At 43.1% G+C, this 18669-nt stretch overlaps 1 protein-coding gene across 2 annotated transcripts; it reads right to left on the reverse strand.

Annotated features, from left to right (window-relative positions):
• Positions 1-840: 840 nt before the first annotated feature.
• ube2h (ubiquitin-conjugating enzyme E2H (UBC8 homolog, yeast)) lies at positions 841-18651 on the reverse strand. Of its 2 annotated transcripts, XM_034525759.1 has the most exons (8): positions 18354-18370; positions 6523-6599; positions 5931-6204; positions 5299-5373; positions 5160-5199; positions 4210-4262; positions 2885-3013; positions 1982-2772 (listed from the first exon to the last, which is right to left on the reverse strand). In XM_034525759.1, the coding sequence occupies exons 5-8, from the start codon at positions 5192-5194 to the stop codon at positions 2648-2650; spliced, it is 342 nt and encodes a 113-aa protein (XP_034381650.1). In that variant the 5' UTR covers positions 5195-5199; positions 5299-5373; positions 5931-6204; positions 6523-6599; positions 18354-18370; the 3' UTR covers positions 1982-2647. The 2 variants fall into 2 exon arrangements, with proteins under 2 accessions (XP_034381649.1, XP_034381650.1); XM_034525758.1 differs by lacking the exon at positions 5931-6204 and having other exon boundaries at positions 841-2772; positions 18354-18651.
• Between the last annotated feature and the right edge of the window lie 18 nt (positions 18652-18669).

Raw genomic sequence — 18669 nt, forward strand, 5'->3', positions numbered from 1 at the left:
GCTTTATACTGCCTTGAACATCTGGAATATCACAAAAGTGAGCTCGGAAACAATTACAATTGCTGCATCCTGCTGGAAGCCAACAGCCAAAACCTCCCCAGACAGGATGGGAGAAACTATTACCCAGAACCTTCGACAGACACAATCTTGGAAATACATATAGGAAATTAAAAACAAATTCAGGGTAGTGTCTCGGATCTAAATTGGCATTCAAATGTGATAATGAGCATATATTTGTGTTTTTTGGAGAAAATCCAATCTCTTGAAAAAGGGCCGGACCACTCTTTAGATTTCCGATTTCCGATCAGTTCCATCCGTCAGGCTCACTCCAGGACGACCACAATCCCCGTCTGAAATCACTCACAATCATCTGTACAACTCGGAATCTGCAAGAGGACCGTCAGGCATGTCTATGGAGTATCTCACATGTCACCACCAACAGACACTAAACTAAAAGTCAGACGATTGCTTCATCAGGCGAGTATACCTCACTATCTGGAACACCTCATAAGCCGTATAGCGTATGTGGTCAACACCCAGCGAATACTAACTATGCTGTCGAAAACACAGTTCAACACATATTATTCCCACCCTTTCAATGCGTTCAAATGTTCATCACTAGGCAAGATACAACTAAACTGGATTTCAACCCTGAGCCAGAAAATTCTAACAATCCATAAGCTGAAATAAACCCAATGCTACTCAGCCTTGGGCAACTCCCCTCATCTGCGGAAATAAGTGTGCAAATTAAGACGTCCAATCACAATTTGCACCTTTATGGAAAGAGGAGAATGAATGTAGGATGTGTAAAAACCATGTGACCTTTGAACTTCGTGACTGTTTGGTTTGAGGGAGGGTGGGGGGGTTGTTCTTAAATGGTCACGCTTCCCGATTCCGCTTCTTCGACTCCCCCGCGCGGGGATGCACGATCGGCCACAAAGCAACGAGTCATTCTCACGGCTGTGAACCTGTGACGAGAACACATCTCTAGGTTCTCTAGGTAGTTTTGGGGTTCAACGCCGAGATCTCACGAGGCTAGAGAGGTGTCTCATCACTGTACAAGGTAGATGCTGTACATACACAAAACTACGGCCCCCCCCCCCATCGGGCAAAAAAACTAAATGTACAGGATATAAAAGATGGAGAAAAAAAAACAGTCAAAGGCTGCGATTGCAATTTCTTTCCACGCATCATGGATTTACATCTTAACCCGCCACATTGAATCAACAATGAGTAACAGCATTTGTTTTGTTTTTTTAGATAAGAGGTCAAATCTATACATATGAAATCAATCCCCTCAAAAATAGCTATAAGCCTTAATGTCATACATTGGGCTCTTATTTTGTAATCTTCCAACTAGAGATCCTGGTAGGGAGAAATAAAGTGGGAGTCCAGTAGATGCAGTCGGGCTTCAAACATCAGGTCGGACCCATATGAAGGGCATGCATTGGAGCATTGGAGTCGGACAAATGCTACACAAACCAGAATCCTCAATAAAGCTCTTCATTTTCAGATCAACTCAATAAACAAGTGACCACTTTTGCTGCTTTTCACTCAAATTAAAAAAAGGACTTTGGTGCTCGTTTTCTATACTCACCACAATAGGTGATAGTTACATTCTTCCTCGACCTGAAAAGTTGTTCTTAACCAATAACACGATTAGAAATGTGTTTTTTTCAAAAGCAGGAGAGGTGATTGACAGCCAGTGTTACCCTGCACAATGAGAACATTTGTTGCTCAGGTATTCGACTCGTCTCGTGACAGAAAAATTGCACGAAAAATGTAATCCATATGGCTAGATGTTTAAAGAAGGGTAGCTCTGGTCCATTTCCTGTTCCCATCCCACCAAATGAATCTGACCGGAATCTCCACAAATGCCTCTTCCATCTTCACTGCCTTTATCATCCGTGCAGTTTATGCAACACGTCTCTGTCACCACATTGTCACTCACCCTGTAACAAGACATGTATCCAATTCATTATAAGACCTTGTTAAGCCTTTATTTTTGCTCTGCACATGTAGACAGGCAGCAGGTCAGCAACGAGTGGTAGCATCCCGACTGCCTGTTGACAAAGATATGCTGAGGAAGCATTCAGGGTCATGGGCTTCTTTTGGCACTACACTTCTTGTACTCCTATATAAGGTGTGCTATGACACCAAGTGTGTGTGTGTGTGTGTGATTGTGCGCCTCAGGAACACCGTCTTGACTACAAGATAATATTGTAGAGCTGTGCACCTACAGTAGCGACTAAAAAGAAAAGGAAATTAGGGTTCAGGTCAAACATATATACTTTTTATATATTAAAAAAGTGAAATTTGAGTAAAGAAATTAGATGTTCAAGTGGGAGACTTCCTGCCTACGCCTACATGACATGCCTTAAAAATGTGGAGAAAACAGGGGCGTGTGAAAGCAATCGCGACATCTGCGAGAGGAAAAACGGCTACAGAATGGGAGGGGTGTCTGTCAAACACACCAAAGGCTAGATATCCATACAAGTCCTTGTTTAGTAGTAATAATTATAATAATAATAAAAAAATCAACTTGTTTAAATATGAATATTATAAGTCTGCTTTCTCATAGTTAGGAAATCAAATATAGTCTCTGTGGGGGTTAAAGGAGGAGGCGGGATGGGGAGCCCTCCTATAACTACAACTCCATGTCCTGGGCCTCGTCTTCTGAGAAATCAGACATGGAGCTTTCAGATGAGGAGTCGCCTGCCCCCTCTTCCTGCTCCTTCAGAGCCTCCTCTGTTGCATATTTCTGGATGTACTCTGTGTAGGGAAAAACAAAGACAGAGAGAGAGAGATGGTCAGACAAAGGTGAGGGCCTAAACGCTAAGAAAATATACTATATATGTATATATTTTGTGAGGTGAGTTTTAACCTTTGATTTTCTGCTTGTACTCCTCTGGCCGGTGAAGGTACATGGCAGCTGCATCTCCATTCAGGGGGTCGATGGGGTTTGGGTAAGCCAGCAGCTGGGGCAGGAACGACTCAAAGATGTTGGTCAAATCTGAGAAAGAAGGAAACGGATTACCACTTCACCAACAGAAGGATAAAAGTGATCAGAAAATGGTGTGAGCTGGTGATATAATGTCCCGTTACTGTCCTGCTTCTCCCAAAATCTCACCATCAATCTGAAGGAACCTGGGCGAAAAGTGCTCACGCTCAGGCGTATGATCAATGCCCACACGTATCAGTCAGAGATGACCTGACACAGATGTGCGGCGCATCTACTCGCAACGAGATCTCACAGCCGGGCATCGGCTCAGAGGCTGGAACCGCACCAATCCTTTCACTAGCTCTCTGCTAGCAGGCCTCGGCTGAGGCCTAGTGGAGGAAAGAAAGTGCAATGCTGCGCTCGTCTGCAGGGTGTCACTGGTGAGCCCATTCAAGTTGGGGAAACAAACACTTTCCTACAGTCTATTGTACAATATCATCATGTTTACGTGATGTAATCGGTTGCTTTTGTTCCCTCTTGCGTTGAAAGGACTCATTACAGACATTGCTTGGTCTATTCTTTCCATCTTTGTCCAATTGGATTTACAACATAATCGGTGCCCAAGCAAAATGTGAAATAACTCAAATGTGATTCTTGACTGGTTTGATGTTATTTTAAAGAAAAAAAAAAAAAAATAGAGTCTACGCCACCTCACTTGACAGACATTAATGCGCAAATAATGTTCCTCTTCATTTAAAAAACAAGTATATTCTGAATTAAGTTGCTTAAACAACATGTCGGGTTAACCCTTGCCTTGGAGTCATATCCAGAATACCGGTGAAAACAAATGGGGAGGCATTACTGTAATTGACATTGCTCAACAGCCATATGAGCCCGGTGGCGGGTCTGTGATGAGAAATTAATGTGGAAATAAGGAGAAGGGCACAGGGACATGCAGAGTAGCACAGAGAGCCGGTGTGAGCAGGTCCCCGTCTTCCACAGCTGACAGACGGTTCATCATCCTCGTTGGAGGTGAATGCTGTCTGACCTCGCCGGGTGAGGCTGCTACCCAGTTGCTGTTCCCTACCCTCAGTAAGTAGATTAGGCCCAACTCTGCGCCACTGCCTAATGTGGCCACACTTTCTAGCCGAAGGGCCCGCAGTCACCTTTGTGGTGCTGACGGCACCGTGTCAAGTTGAGTCACACAGAGTCACACAGACTCCAGTGGGGAAACTTAATATGGACACGTACGCAGCTGGGCCACTCACCATAAAGGGCGGTCCATGTCTGGTTGATGACATCTAAGCACACTGTCCCTGACCTGGTGAAACAGAGAAGAAAACAGAGTTAGAGGGGTAAGGCCAAAGGGGAGGGAGTTCTTTTACCTCAAAGTGAAGCACGGGGGTGATGTCTTCCTTGACACCTTAAATATTCGTGTGGCAGTTAAGTGCTTAAAGGAGAGCTTCAGCAGATCGTTGTCAAGTTGTGAAATATATCATGACCAGGTCAGACATAACAGATAGTTGCAATCAAATAATGATCAGTCAGAGGTGAGTATATTACTTTGAGTAGACCAATGACAAGGCTGGGTTTGAATAATTGCAGCATGAAATAAACTCTCCATTTAGCTCTAGGAGTTATATCGCTTTACAGTATGCCTGACACATTATGTAGCTGCCGTTTGTCATGTGTTTAATTGAAATAATACCACTTGTACTGTAAACACGGTGAACATGGAGCTCACCCCAGTTTGAAACTGGCATTTACACTTTGCCAGTTGTTTCCTGGTGAGGAATGCAAGACTTTCTGGGAGCCCACACTGTCCTATGTGGTCCTCCCAGAGAGCAAACTTCACAGGGCATGTCCTTCAGAGGATCTGGCCTCTCAGCAGTGGATTACTGAGCCAAGAGAAACAAACAGCTTGGCCCGGTTCAATATGTGTGGGATTTACTGCCGTTTGCAGATTGTGCCAAAACTAGGAACTCATATAAAAGTGAAAAGTGTAGTTCACAACATAAGCCGACTCTTGTTATGCTAACAACAGAAATATTAGAGGATAAAATACAAAAAAAGACAAGCCAGCTCTTAATAACAGTACGCATACATCATTAGATGCGCTTTAATACACAAGCCTTCATATAACCAATAACCTGATGGTCTGTAACAGAAACCCGTCAACAACATTGACACTTCAATTGCGTGACTGAAATCAACTTACGCTTCGTCAATGTTGGGATGAAAAATCTTGTTCATGAATCCTGAAAAAACAAAAAAGTAGAGATGATGAAAGCGTTAAAAGAAAGTGGGAAAAAAAATAATTGTGGTCTTATCTTCATACGACAGTATAGAGCCCCCACCTATTGATGGTGATTTGAAAGGATATTTGTCAGGAAGATCTACTCGCACCTTCCACACGCCTCCTTCGTACGGTGCTGCGCATGAGGAAGGGGGACACAAACAATAATGAGAGAACACCGTTGAGGGCCAAGGAGAGACTTTCATTCCGTTGAACATCATATTTCATCCTTTATGCTCTCCAGTGGATTTCGACACCGTGCGGTTATATCAATCTTCTGCACTCCTTTTTCTCTGCTGGCAGAAACACAACACAGAGAGAGAGAGAGAGAGAGAGAGAGGACCACTGGAGAAATGAGCTACACATAACTCCCTTTGCCGTTTTCTTTTATCTTATGCAGTAATGTATTTCAGCCCGGGGGCATTCTTTACTTTCAAATCACTTCATACAACACACCGACATAAAAGAGGAAGAGAGTGAGATTGCTTGAGTGTGTGGCGCACTCTCAGAGTAGCTTTGTGTGTGTGTGTTACAGGACCCTGGTGTGCAGTACTGAATGGTGGGGAGCATGTGCATACTACACACACACACACAGACGGGCACGGGGGAGCTTGTTTTTTTTTTATTGCCATTTTATTTGGCATAGTTACAAGGCATCATAAACGGGGTCAAACGCTAACTTCCTCTCTTTACCGATGCGTGAGAGGCAGTGGTTTCAGTGCGACAGACGTTGTGAACAGCACACCGAAGAGGTATTTCCTGCTGATGAGGCCACTCTCCTCATCCAAACTCCCCTCAAGCCTCCTCCGTTGTACACTCTGCTGCCTCGGGCCTGGTTTCAATCCCTTCCCCGTTCCAGGCCCGCTGTGACAAACTTCTCTTTATGTTCCAGAGGAGAACGACGGATTCCTGCGATGGCTGACGTCAGCCTGACGTTCGTTGTCAAGTCATGCTCCGTTTACTTGAACTAAATGTCAGATGTGGTAAGATTATCACTTTTTAAACAACAACGTCAATCCTGTTTTATTAGTACTTTTAAAATGTTACATCTTCGGTCCGAGAAGAGGCATCAATGGGAGAGCATTCAAGATCCCAAGTGGCGGATGCACAAATAAACGTTCCTTAATTTCGTTAAATAGTTCTTGGAATCCTACGGCCACTTTCAGGAGCACGTGAATTAGGCCGAATGAGGATTCAGCAACAAATCAGTAAACTTTTTTTAATCTGCCTGGACACAAAAAAACAAAAAAAGGTATATGTGAAAAGTAGAAAAGAGAACACTTACTTCCTTGTGGTCCGAAAAACTTAACTACAAATTCATTGAGTCCACTGAGGATGGTGACTTCATGCTTGCTCTCGATGCTGTAAAGCCGTTAAGGACAACATCCTGACCATGGCACGCATAAACATAATAAAACAAGCACACCAATGCTCGAATAATATTCAAGATCACGAACAATTTGGCCTCTGTGAAATCGTTCTTCAGCTGCTTCAGTTGTTGCCAGCGTTAACTCGAGCAGAGTCTGACCTTTTTCCTCTCTCCTAGCCAACGTAATCCTTTCATATCGTACAGTGTTATAAAAAAGAACGAGAGCCATGATAGCTTGAGACTGATAATGAAAACAAATCAATGCAGGAAAGTTACACTTGGATTCCGATTTCACTCTTAGTCCTGGAGCCTCAGCTTCAATGGCAATCGATAGCCTCGCGCCGATTTGGCATTCTGCACGTTCAATTAAAATCCCAAGACTGAATGTGAAGTATGCGGGCCAGCGATTCCCAAACAAAACAATCATGCACACTCGCATCGGCCAGCAGATCATACTCCCCCATGCTTCAGTACCGCGCTGGCCTTCCTCCACCCGTCATTAATAGACATCAAGTCCTCACTGAGAGGTACAGACTTCCACCCCCTTCAAAAAGAGTCCCAGAGAAGTGTATGTTACCACTTATACTGCCAAAAAGCCCCAGATGTTTCAACATTAAAATCAAAGAAAAAGGATACACAAACAGCTTTGTTTGTTGTAATCAATTTCTGAATCCCTCAACAGAGTGGCTCCATTAACCCAAATAAATAAATACTCCAGCCAATCAGAGAGAAGCACTCTGCATGTGTTACTTAACCGAGATGCACTTCTGTCAAGCGGTGAACTATGAGGTCAAAACTATTTCATATCCAGTAGTTTTACAAGGCCTCTTTGACAAAGCTCATTTGCATCATGAGAGTTATTCATTTCAGACCATGTAATCTTACATTTTAGTAATCTACGAGGTAGGTGCTCTCAAAATAATAATAATAATAATAATAATCCTCAATGCAACATACTGCAGATAATGTGGACTCTTATTAATAATAATAGTAACACCTGGCTCTCACAACAGTCTAATTGGATGCAGGAATCTTGGAACTAAAAACAAGAAAGAATATATTTATTCAATACATATCCCACAGAAACACCCCAGTTACAGACATAATTACAATCATAACAAACCCTTCAGAATGTTGGATTATTTGCATTCAGTGTATATGGAAAATCCAATATTACAGCTATGAGATATTATTCCTCTTTCATGTGAGCAGAGGAAAAAGTAAATCACAGTCAGAAGGTTTCAGAGATGGGAGTTCTCCATGCCACACAGTAGCAGCTGGCTCGTCAATGAGTGGGAATCCCGTTAGGGTAGCCCTGACTTTTATATACAAATTTAAATGTCGATTAAATTACTCAGAAAATGTAATTATAACTGAGCCAACAGAGTGATACGAGGTATTTCTCTGGAAACATTGGAACCAGTGTCTGTATGTTTTTAACCACTTTTTAACTGCAATGACTATACCTGTGTCCTCATATTGTATATATTGTTGTTGTATTTGTGTTTGTTTTGCGATATGGACTCATGAGTCTGAAATAAAATAAATATATAACCAACACCAAGAGGACAACAACAGCGAAAACAACAACTAGCCATATGCAATGACTCCATACATTATGTTTGCATTCTGCCCTTCATACGAGGATACACATGCACCGTACTCACGTAGCAGTGAAACTACTGGCGTGAGTGAGTGAATGTACGAGAGGGGGTGAGCAGTGCTGAGGGGGGGGGGGATGGTATGGACTGTTGGTTATGTTATAGAGGACAGCAGTGAGGCAGGGTGGGGGATAAGCTATTAATGGGGTTGAATCGACAGCGATATGCTGCCGGCTAATTGACATTAGCCAAACTGACCGAGAAGCCGGGGAACGACTGGTCAACCTGTTCAAAATGAGATTCAAGAACAACCAAATTACGAGCGAGCACAAATGCAAAAGGTTGTAGTCTTTGTGATCTGTAAATATTGGTGCGATCATGTGAGCAAAAGGAGGAGGAGGTCGGGAAAGGGAGAAGCTCAAATTGCACCGACTGACTTCTCGTGTAATGTGAACACAAGTTACACTTACACACACAAAAAAAGCACTTAAGTTTAGTCAAGAGTCACAAATACCAGACACCCCTACCATCACTACTATAATCACGGGCAGCAACACACACACACACACACACACACACACACACTATTGTCAACACTGCTCTAATCTATGTATTCACTTTGACAGTCATGTCACCGTGATGCAATGGTCCAATCCACCGGCCTTTTGTTTAACACAGGGCGACCGAAACCAGCAGGCACTTATTCCTCCCACCCAAAGAATGACTACAAGTCAGTGTCAGCAGCAGCCTCCTCCACGCAGGTTTTTCCTGGTAGAGTCGCTACATTCTCAACAGTTTGGAGTGAAAGATGTATTGAGAGTAGTTAAAAGCCACCGAGCCAGTCGAGCAGAGAGAAAACGGTGTGCACACGCACACACACACACACACACGGTGTCTAAATTCCAGTCAAGTGAAGTCATTAAGTTACATGAACACTGTAAGCAATAACCCAATTCAACCTATATATGCTTGCCTTTAAAAGCTGGTATTTACTGCTATAATTGATGTAAACATCATATCACATATCACTTGGTTTGGAAAAATCTGATCGAAAGTATCTTTCAATATTTAAATAACACATTTGTGTAAAAATGACAAACCACTGACAGTGGTTACTGATTAATCCACATATTTCTTAATAGGCTATGTCATATTCCATATAGTAATGTACATTTATCACATTCATTGTCACCTAACCAGGATGGTTTCCACATTTGTTCCTCAACCTCATCATAACACTCTTTGGCCCACTATCCCGGTCTGACCCCTAGATTAAAATATCCCATCCTGACCAAACTCCTTCCAAGTATGGAAAACAAGCATGATGGGGAATCATAAACAGCACTGTGTGAAACAAGGTCAGCCATGTGTGAACATTTCCCTCTTTGGAGACAGAGACGTTGTTGATCTGTTGAAAGGGAGGCACTGGCTAGTTTCAAAGCAGTTCTGTGACTCGGTTTTCTTTTTAGGAGCGAAAGGGAAGGAAAAGCCTGCACTATCCGTTAATAAAATACATTTTGGCAAATCTAGTATTAACTCCATATTTTCTCTCTCATTTATTTATTTGTGAAAAACAAAGCAAAGAAAGAACAAACCATTTATTCAACTATTCTACATCTGCATGGCATGTATAAACTGACTCCACAGGTCAGATTAGACAATACTCTGACCGCCTGCTGACAGCTTCAAGTAATCCTTTTAAAAGGAAAGGTACAGAGCTTGTGGGCAGACTGGGCTGAAATAACAGGAAAGGCAGCAAATCAAGGTAGGTTACCGAGTAGCAGAAGGAACGCCATGTCGAATTTCCAGTTATTAATGGCACTAACCAGAGAAGAAGACTCTCAAAGACTGAACATAAGACACAAAGCAAAGTTAAGAAGCCTGCCTGTAGGACATTAATAGTCCATAACTCCCAAAAAGCCAGCGGGGGAGAGTAACATAAAAGAAGAGTAGAAAAAGGTCAGCAAACAAGATCAGGGGGCTGAAACAGGGGAGAAAGACAGCATGAGAAGATGATACAGCGAGTTGCCAGGAATAAAGCGAAAAGAGAGCCATGGAAAGAGGGCGAGGCAGAGACATAGCGATACAGAGATAATGAGAGAAAGGAGTTCAGCCTGGTGAATGCTCATCCGTGTATGTGAATGACATCACTGCTGTGGACTGCAGGCCAATGATGATGATGATGATGATGATGATGACACGTAAACGTGCAGAACCCATGTCTTAAAGAGATAGCGGGTTGAGAGTCAATCAAGGCGATTGAGCGATGTTTCAGTGGGAAATAGTTTAGTTCACAAGCACTTTTGTTTGGAAGATGGGGCTGAAAGGCTGTCGATTGGTCAAATTATCTCGTTTTTAAAATGGCAGAAGCAACTCGTTTCAGAGCACATCTTGGTTAGGAGATAAGGAGGCAGCCGCCCTCTCTTTCGTTTTTTATCTCCCTTGCACACAGAGCGTAGCTGCAAAGTACAATCTAAGGCCTTGCAGATGAAAGGCAGGAAATATAGCAGCTGTCCTCCGAGTGTACGCAATGGGTTGGCTTCCTCCGCCGAAAAAGATACACGCTACAGAGAGAACAAGCGAATAAAAGAAGTCTTGCTTACGCAAGACAGCGAGCTGCATTTGTGCGATGAGGACATCAGGCATGTTCATTTTAAGGTCATAATGAATTGTATTAGTGCTCAGAGCCTGGCAGGATTACAGCGTGACCTCCAGGACACTCAGCGGTGTGACAACAGAGGCAGCCAGAGTAGCACAGCAAGCGTCCTGCACACAGCAGGCGAAGCGAGTGACGTGTTGCTGCGACAGTGTGTGTTTTAATCACTTCAACACCAAACAAGCGCAGTCACCGGTCAACCCCCGAATGACCCATTCCTCTTTCACGCTTCCTCTCACGAGGCCAACGTCTTCTCCCAGACGTTTCCTTTGAGTCTTTCACTGCTCATTGAGTCGAACGCTCTCCACTCGATCTTAATGCGGATCGCGAGTCGGCCTGAACAGTTTCAGCAGCCAGAAACCACCTCACAGCCCGGCTCCATGACTCGGTGGATAGATAATCCTGTGAATGTGTCGTGCGCTTGAAGCGGGACGGAGATGAGAATGAGTTTAACAGCAGCTCCCATTCATACAGACTACAGATGGCTCCACGCAACCTTTTCCATTTACAATATTGATGATGTGAAAATAAGTATCTTTCTTATAACAATCTCATATTGCAGATATTGTTCCTATTTTATATCAAATCTGTAAGAAGTCATTTCGGGCAACATTAGGGTGAAAACAACAAAAAACAAGTCGACACTACAAAAGAAGTATTGTGGGAGAAGAAAACAATCCATGACAGACAGAAGTCTAGATACTAATTGTTCACAAAGCTTATGAATGAAGAAGTTTTAATTTGGGCGCAGCAGTAAAGTAGCTAATCATCAAACCAGCTTGACAGAACTCAAAGGTCACATTATATTGGTTTAGGGTCCCGTACATGGTGGCCAATTGTAGAAAGGAGGAGGTGTAACAGTGATAAGGAGCTTCAATGCGGAGCAAATATGATTTAGGCAAGCTCTGAAACAACCGTTTTTTTCTCAGCCCCAGCATGAGGCGGTGGGTGGGGGGGGGCTGAACACGACTGTCCTGACTGGCTCTGATAACTGGAAATGGGTATACTGGTATGATACGAACACGCCTGCGGTCAGGCCAGCTGCTCTCACTTCCCCCTTTTCCTGCCCAGATCCCACAAGAGATAGTTTTGTAGATCTGGAGAGTTGAGAATTTAATGACCAACAGATTAGGCACGTGTGATCATACTATGTGGAAGCAAAACACCTAAATAAGACACAAGGAGTGATCTAATCGTTCACAGACCAGGCTAGAATCGTCGTGACGAAGCTGTGTCGATCACATTCGGATGTCTACAAAATTGTTCATAAACAAAACGTATGAAGGGATCGGGAGATTTTGGGACACGCAGCTTTCTTGAGGTCAAGATTCTACTTTAACCTTTGCTCATGACTAAAAACACAACAGAAGCTTCATTGATCTCCAACAGGAAATGGGTTGCACATGTGACAAAACTGTAACCGTGACCAAAACAGCCCTGTTATCCTCACGTTTACTCTTCACTCTGCCAGACGGCCAAGTATCCGTATCAGAAATCCGTATGATCAGACACACGGCTGAGGCTCATATTTAGAACTGCGCCACAACGCTTGCTTTGCATTGGAGCTCAGTTTGGCAACAATGACCCCAAAACTACCAGCCTATGGAGTCCAAAGGCTTCGGCTTTGGTCTCCCTTTCAACCACTTTGGCGGGTTACAGTACATGTTGTTGTGGTCAGGTTTATGGAATTATTAAGAACTATGTTAGTAATATGAAATAGAGCAGGCTAGCTCACTGTGACTAGTGTGTGTTTAAATTCTGATGGAGCACTCAGTGCCAGCGTGTGCGGTCGGTGAAAAGAAAACCTTGCAGCACGTTTTACATATCAATGGGCACATGGCCCCCAAAGGCCTGACTCACTGAAATCCACATGGAAATGCCTGGTAGCTTTTAAGTGCTGCACTCTCTGGATGGTGGATGGGAAGTTAATTATGTCTATGAATATTTCTGTTTCAATTATGTATTTTGAAAATAAAACATGGAAATGTGGAAAGACAGGTATACAATCCACCCCCGGGGCTAAAACACCTTGTGATGAACATATATTATAGTAACAGTTTTGAAAATGCACAGTGAAACGACAGAAAGAAACATCTTTAAATCTAATTTCTTTTTTTTTTAACCCACAATATACTTATTTTGCAATGCAGATTTGGTTGTCATTGAACACGGCCTGAGAATACTACGTTAGCTGATGGCACAGTACTGCACAAGTTTTTTGTCTTCGCTGGTGGGAGATGAGAGCCCACCCACAGCAATCAAACGTGAATCCCTCAGCTGCGGCTCCTCTCAGCCCTTCACTAAATCAACAGTCTAGTTACAGCAATAGCAGAGTCTGAGCTGCGTGCATACACACAAATAAAATTATCATTAATGATCACAAAACTGAGCCAGGGCAGGAGAAACAATGACCTGAATCGGAGGCAACCGTCTAATGAGCAAATCTACGAAGAGGCAAGGCAAGATTTGCCGTCTGTTGTAAAGACCCCTCCAACCCTCCTCCCCGCCCCCCCTCTCCGAATGTCAACACTGACATGTTGAGAGTGTAGGTTGCACTTTTTTGTTAAGGCTCTGCAGCTTCATACATAGGCGTACATTTTAGCCACAAAAAAAAGGAGGATACTTTAAAGTCAACATCTTAAGTGCCTCGGCGTCACCGGCCCATATACCATATGACCAAATGTAGCTCCTTAGATTTTCCACATTAAAGCAGCAGCGCACGTGAGCGACAGAGGCAGGCTGAGCACCCCAGTGGAAGAACAACAAATACAAATCATGTGAAACAAAGAGACAAACTTCAGTCCATCTGTTTTTCTAAGGGAAGTCAACCATGCGTGCAGGAAGCTCCACTGTTAGCACTGTGGGATTAACAGTGAGGGCCTCACATCTCCTACTGTCAGAGATGCCTTGCTCCTGGATCCCCAAAACAGGACTGTCAATCAAGGTGAGGGCCAGAAGTGGCCTCATCCACAATTTACTAGATTACCTTATGATCACAAGAAGAAATTTAAAAAAAAAGGATAAAGAGCAGGAACATGGTTGAATGATGTAGCATATTTATAAACATACCAGGCGAATGTGCACTCACAAACCATTCACACACAAAAAGGATATGTAGATATAAAGAAGCAGACTCAGGAGTATGTTTAAGCTTTCAGACTGAGAGAAAGAGAAAACTAGATTAAAAACACAGCCCTAAAAGCTCCCCACACATATGTCTTAAGACAAAACCAAATAATTTGAATTCAGGTATTATATTGTCAGCTTTCCTAGGACTTGAAGACACCATAATTATTAAGTAATTAAGTACAGTAGGTGGGGCATTCCCGACATCGTCTTCGTCAGTGTTTGAGCTTCTTACTACAGATTAAATATTAACCTGTCGCCACAACAACCATGGAGGACAAAGTGATAATTGGGCTTTCGGGTGCACCATGTGGCCAACGCCTACTGAAGAAAGGAAAACGTGGCTTAAGTGAAGTCCCATCACCAGACATACTGGAGATTCAAATTCAAACAACATACATTGAAACATGTGTTTTGCATTTTTGTTGGTTGTGTGCTTTTATGCAAAATGGTCCTTTGGCTTGCAGGTTTTTTCTTTGTGTCTCCTGCTTTAGTTATTTATATTACACCATAATAAGAGGCATTGTGTTTATGCAACTTCATAGCCAGACCAGAGCTTTCCCCATTCTCGCCGTGAGTCCAACCTGCTCCTACTCATTCAGTCCACCTCTCAGTTCAGGAACAGGCAGAACACCGCTGGCTTCTTCGCTACAGTAAACTGCGTCTAGTTGGTTCAGCCCCGCAATAATAGCGCCGGGTGCAGATTAGCTGCCTGTGACTGTGTGACATGGTCTGACACAGCAGCGGGAGGTGGAGGCCACATGGGGCTTTTGTAAACGTGAAACACAAAAGACTCCACTGCTGATGCTGTCCGGATGTCATGTTTCAAACGCACAATGGGGCCGAAACACCAAGCGGAGTGCAGATAAAACTCAGAATTGGTATTCCACTCAGGGAGGATGAAGGGCTGTGGAGGGGAATGGAGTAGGGAAGGGCATTCAAATAAAATAAAAGAGCGCGCAGGTGGACACTGACCCTAGAAGACTACTTTACTACTAGAATAAATCAAGATTACTGGAGGCCAAATGCTGCCTCAACAATCCCTCCAGGGAAAAATGACACACAACATACCTGTATCATACATCTAATTTGGGATGACATTATTAAGACCCATATACACTAGATGGATTCAGGGGCTGGTCAAGTATGCAACACCCCTCCAAAAAAAAATATATATATATATATATATACATATATATATACATATATATATATATACATATACATATATATATATATATATACATTTCATCTGTGGCCATGCTTCACAGAACTGCTATGCAATCACTTTCAGACCGTCCGGCAGCATTGGAAAGGTTGAAAAGTACAGCTGAGACGCAGTTTAGTTATCAAAAAATATCTGAACATCCCCTCTGATGTAATGAGATTTCTTAAACATACATACACAGCAAATATTCCGGCTCATTGTCATACAGATAAACAACTCATCAGGACAATGGACTAATGAAGTGTCGTTTAAAAGAGCCGAACAAAGCAAGGTTCACCGATTTGAGCGAAAGTCTGAAACTCTGCTCCTTGGCGTTATGGATCTACATCTTCTAGCATTTTTACTGAATACATCCCATTACTTTCATATCACACACATTGTGCAGTGTGTCAGTTTACTGCTTGAAAGCATTTGTAAAGCAAGTGGAACGATGAATACATGCAAATAACAGCACAACTATCTACACAGTATGTGTAGTCAACCCCACACAGCAAGCTGAACCTAAAGCCCATGTAAAGGACACACTCTAAGACGCTTGTTCCGGAACATCGTGTTCCAGAATTATAGCAACATGTCCAAGAGCAAGACCAGTGGCCAACAGTTATGCAGGAGAATAACTCTGATTTAAGGTTTCAGAACTAGAGTTTGGCAAGAACTTGACAATAAACAAGCCGTCTTTTGCCACTCAGGATTACTGCAACGAAGGGGTGTGAACAAGTCGGGGACACATTGGAAAATACTATGTCATGTCAGTGTAAACCAACACTTAATGTCTCCTCTGTGACTATATTTCATTAGATATTAAGAGTCCAGTTTACTTGCATGCAAACACAAATACTGTGCATTTGATGATGAAATCAGGCTGCCATCCATCACCACGGCTCAGGACAAAGCTCAAAACCCAGTGATACGACATGCTGAGGTCATTCTGACATTCATTTTCATGAATCCCCTAATGGTCCACGGTCTAGATTCTCAGCTCTCTGGTGGCCACAGCAAATTAATGCGTGAGGGCTCTCAGTGTCATCCCGTAAGAAAGAAGCCACTCTTTCTAACAGGCGGTGTGAGTTTCTGGTTTTGGTTACACTAGGGTGGGTGGGTGGGTGGTGTGGGTGGGTGGTGTGGAGGGGGGGGGAACTGGGCAAGGAACTGTTTCCATACCAGTAACCTGGAGCCCTCCCTACTGTAACCCAACAAGACAAGACCAGTCAGCAGTGAACCTCAATTCTGTAGACCTAGATTTAAACACACATGGTTGTCACCCTCAACACTTGCGGACGACTGCTCACTCACGGTATAGTAAAACAAACACAAGTCATTGTGTGGAAATAAGCAAGTGGCGTCGAGCAAACCTGCTCTCACCTGTCAATCAAGTAGCTCGAGAAGGAGGGGAGTGGACTACTACTGCAAGGCTGCTTGTTTGTGTGTGCCGCAATCCTTAAAATCTCTGGGTCTGTCAGGTTTTAACACTCCGTCATGGCTGCCATAACCTACACTTTAGTGGAGGGAGTTGGAGGGGAGCATGAACTTGCTCAAACAAGTATTGTTGCTAGCTAGCAAACGTGATAAAAATGCCTCAGGTAACAGGCAAAATAACAAGAGAAATATAAAAAGGATTAGCTTCAGCGTCCTGGTGCATGTGTATACAGATATAGGCCACTGATCTAACTCTAGATGGTCGTGTATGGGACAATTACACAAAATTCACAAGTCAGATAATGTTAGGTGTGTGTGATATATATATATATATATGATTTAATTAAAAACTTGATAAAGTTGAAAAAGGATCAAACAACCAAGATTTGTTTCAAACCTTTCCCTTTCAACTATCATGTTGATCCTGTTGGGACAAGTTAACCTTGTTTTTTGGTTTGTTATGAACCAGCCCAGTTCTAGCCCCATATTTGACTAAGCTGCACAGCCATCCCATCAGCTGTTCTAAGTCCCTCCCTCTTGTGGTTTTCGGATAGTAACAAGCCACCCAATCATTAAGCTGGTTTCCTCTGTGCTGGGACACAAACAAAAACTACTTGTTCATAATGATCTTCTTGGCAGATATTTTTTTGGACTGGAAATTAATTATTCTGCTTCCATTTAGAGCTCCCTCTGTCAGCCCTGAGGGAAGTTGAACAATTAAAAATCAGTAGGACAAAACTAAACATGAGTGACAACGACTTGGGAAAGACAGCACACTTAAAAGTGAAAGCATTCCACAATGAACAAGCCTGCAGGCCGATGACACCCGGCGTACCACTTAACGAAACAGCTGCCACATTCATTCCGATACGTGAAGCAAAACACTACAACCACTCCAAAAATGACACAAGTTAGCCCTCCATCTGCCTCCAGACACTGACGTGCAGTGAGACACACAGATCAGGTGGCCATTTTGATGTTGAAATTAACAAGCAGGCTAGCCAACCAGTTCGGCAGCGTTACAAGGTACAGAAAAAAAAAAAAGTGGCATATGCAATAACACAATTAGAAAACCCTGACTAGTGACAGAGCGAAGCTAATAAAACCCAGAATGCTGCAACAACGCCAACGTGTTTTTTTTTTATGGAGAGCAGAACAAAAGACAGCAGCAGTTTGCAGTTGACGTTAGCCTCACGTTATGTAAACAACCTCTTGTGTCAACGTGTAAAAAAGGGGCAGTTTGACATAACTCCCGTGACAACAACAGGCTGGACAAAGGAACCACATTTCCATAAGGTTTTTTTTCTTCTTTTTCTTACAGTCTGGCGCTGCTAGATATGTTAGTGGTGCCATGAGATGAAAGAAACCCCTGGGAAAAGGAGAGTATTGTCAGCGTCTGTTTTCTAACTAAACAGCAAACGTTACAAATACACAGTTTGGTAAATGCTAAAGACAATCTGATTAGCTAACACAGCTGTCCCGATACTGGAGGTTCGCAGTGCAGAAATAGCCTTAACACTTGGCTTTGCTAGCAAAATGTTGTTTACACAAAAACACAAGTCGTTCACAATGAAATCTCTCTGCTTTGGGTTGCAAACAGAAACAGGCAGCGTCAACAAACGAGGTTTTGCTCATATAACATTTCACACATGCATAAGGACAACGTTAGCTGACAAGACAGCGCACGAGCGACAGTTGTTTATGTTTTCAGAAAGGATACAGTTTCACCACGTCTGTATCCATTCGCCTTTTACCCGGACTTGGAGACGACATTTTTCCTATTTTCCACCGCAGAGCACCAGCAAGTAAACTGAAATCCAGCCCCCGAACAGTCTAGCAAACGGTACTATCCGAAAGTTAACATTTGTTTTCGGAAATGTTCACAGAAAAAAAAACGTCTTCACGGTTCAATGTCTCCGTGTCCTAGTGAGTCGCTGAGACAACGTTAGACCTGTGCTGTTTACTGCCTCTGTGCGTTCTGACCATGGTGCTGACAAGTAGCGATCCCTCCGCGGTCTACGTCATATATCTGCGAC

Source organism: Cyclopterus lumpus, chromosome 23 (assembly GCF_009769545.1).
Source record: "Cyclopterus lumpus isolate fCycLum1 chromosome 23, fCycLum1.pri, whole genome shotgun sequence".
Classification (NCBI taxonomy): domain Eukaryota; kingdom Metazoa; phylum Chordata; class Actinopteri; order Perciformes; family Cyclopteridae; genus Cyclopterus; species Cyclopterus lumpus.

Excerpts from the sequence above, each read along its gene's own strand:
- ube2h (XM_034525758.1), bottom strand. The coding sequence starts at position 18,406 with ATGTCGTCTCCAAGTCCGGGTAAAAGGCGAATGGATACAGACGTGGTG. Across the intron at positions 6,600-18,353 it reads GATACAGACGTGGTGAAACT|CATCGAGAGCAAGCATGAAG; the intron begins GTATCCTTTCTG and ends ACGGCTTTACAG. Across the intron at positions 5,200-5,298 it reads TTTCAAATCACCATCAATAG|GATTCATGAACAAGATTTTT; the intron begins GTGGGGGCTCTA and ends TTGTTTTTTCAG.